This window comes from Nerophis ophidion, linkage group LG11, assembly GCF_033978795.1.
Source record: "Nerophis ophidion isolate RoL-2023_Sa linkage group LG11, RoL_Noph_v1.0, whole genome shotgun sequence".
Classification (NCBI taxonomy): domain Eukaryota; kingdom Metazoa; phylum Chordata; class Actinopteri; order Syngnathiformes; family Syngnathidae; genus Nerophis; species Nerophis ophidion.
Genome location: NC_084621.1, coordinates 23,393,872 through 23,395,005, shown reverse-complemented (window position 1 = coordinate 23,395,005; position 1,134 = coordinate 23,393,872). Strand labels below are relative to the sequence as shown.

At 44.5% G+C, this 1,134-nt stretch overlaps 1 protein-coding gene across 3 annotated transcripts in view; it reads left to right on the top strand.

Moving 5' to 3' along the window:
* The first annotated feature begins 660 nt into the window (after positions 1-660).
* rhbg (Rh family B glycoprotein) overlaps positions 661-1,134 on the top strand; it is a 40,974-nt gene continuing 40,500 nt past the window's right edge. For all 3 annotated transcript variants that reach the window (XM_061915415.1, XM_061915416.1, XM_061915414.1), the window contains exon 1: positions 661-1,024. In XM_061915415.1, the coding sequence (XP_061771399.1) occupies positions 847-1,024 (178 nt within the window). In that variant the 5' untranslated portion in view covers positions 661-846. The remainder of the gene's footprint in view (positions 1,025-1,134) is intronic.

The following is a 1,134-nucleotide window of genomic DNA, read 5'->3' as shown; positions in this document are numbered from 1 at the left end:
GTAAACAGGGGGGGGAAATAGAAGATTAAAATGAAATAAAAAAATCGGTCTTAGCCTGGGCCTTGGAGAGGGGGTGCAGACTCAGGCCAAGGGAAAAAAAAAAAAACCCACAGTGGTGAACATGCCCTTTCCCATCTACTTTGGCACATGTTGCAGCCATGAAATTCTAAGGTAATTATTATTTGCAATTAAAAATAAAGTTTATGAGTTTGAACATCAAATATCTTGTCTTTGTAGTGCATTCAACTGAATATGGGTTGAAAAGGATTTGCAAATCATTGTATTCCGTTTATATTTACATCTAACACAATTTCCCAACTCATCTGGAAATGGGGTTTTTATATATATATGTATATACAGTATATGTATATATATATATATATATATATATATATATATATATATATATATATATATATATATATATATATATATATATATATATATACCCCTGTAGCTCAGCGCTATTTAACGGAGACTAACTTGTGACCTAGCTGACTACATTTTCCAAGTAGCTTGCCCATCACTGCGTTGCGCGCCAATAGTCCTTTCCCAGTATGAAGAACTTTACCTGGAAAGGTACAGGTAAGGCGGGGGGCGGACCCAAAGGTGCACAAGAAGGTGTGTTCAGTAGGTGGGACCTGCGGAGCAAAAAGGCTCAGTCGTCTCAGTCCTTCCACGCTCACACACACACACATACACACACACTCTCTCTCTCTCTCATACATTCTTGTCCGCCTCTGCACCCCAGATTTGGTCCCGGCGGGTCGGCCTTTCTCTGCCAAGTCCTTTACCCTGCCCATCCAGCCTCAGTGAGCCCCTGGCGGCAACAGAAGGGCAGCGGCCATGACGGAAGCGTCCACCAACATGCGGCTGAAGCTGCCCGTCGTGTGCTTCATCCTGGAGATCATCCTCATCATCCTCTTCGGGGTGCTGGTGGAGTACGACTACGAGACGGACGCCAAGAAATGGCACAGCAAGAACCACTCCGACTACGACAACGACTTCTACTTCCGCTACCCAAGTGAGTGGCCTGTGCGGGTCTGGGAGGTTCGGGGTCAGAGGTGACTAAAGTCCCCAGAATGGACGCATTATACTAAAGTCCTGTAGAGGGAGCCATAGAAGTCTTACAAT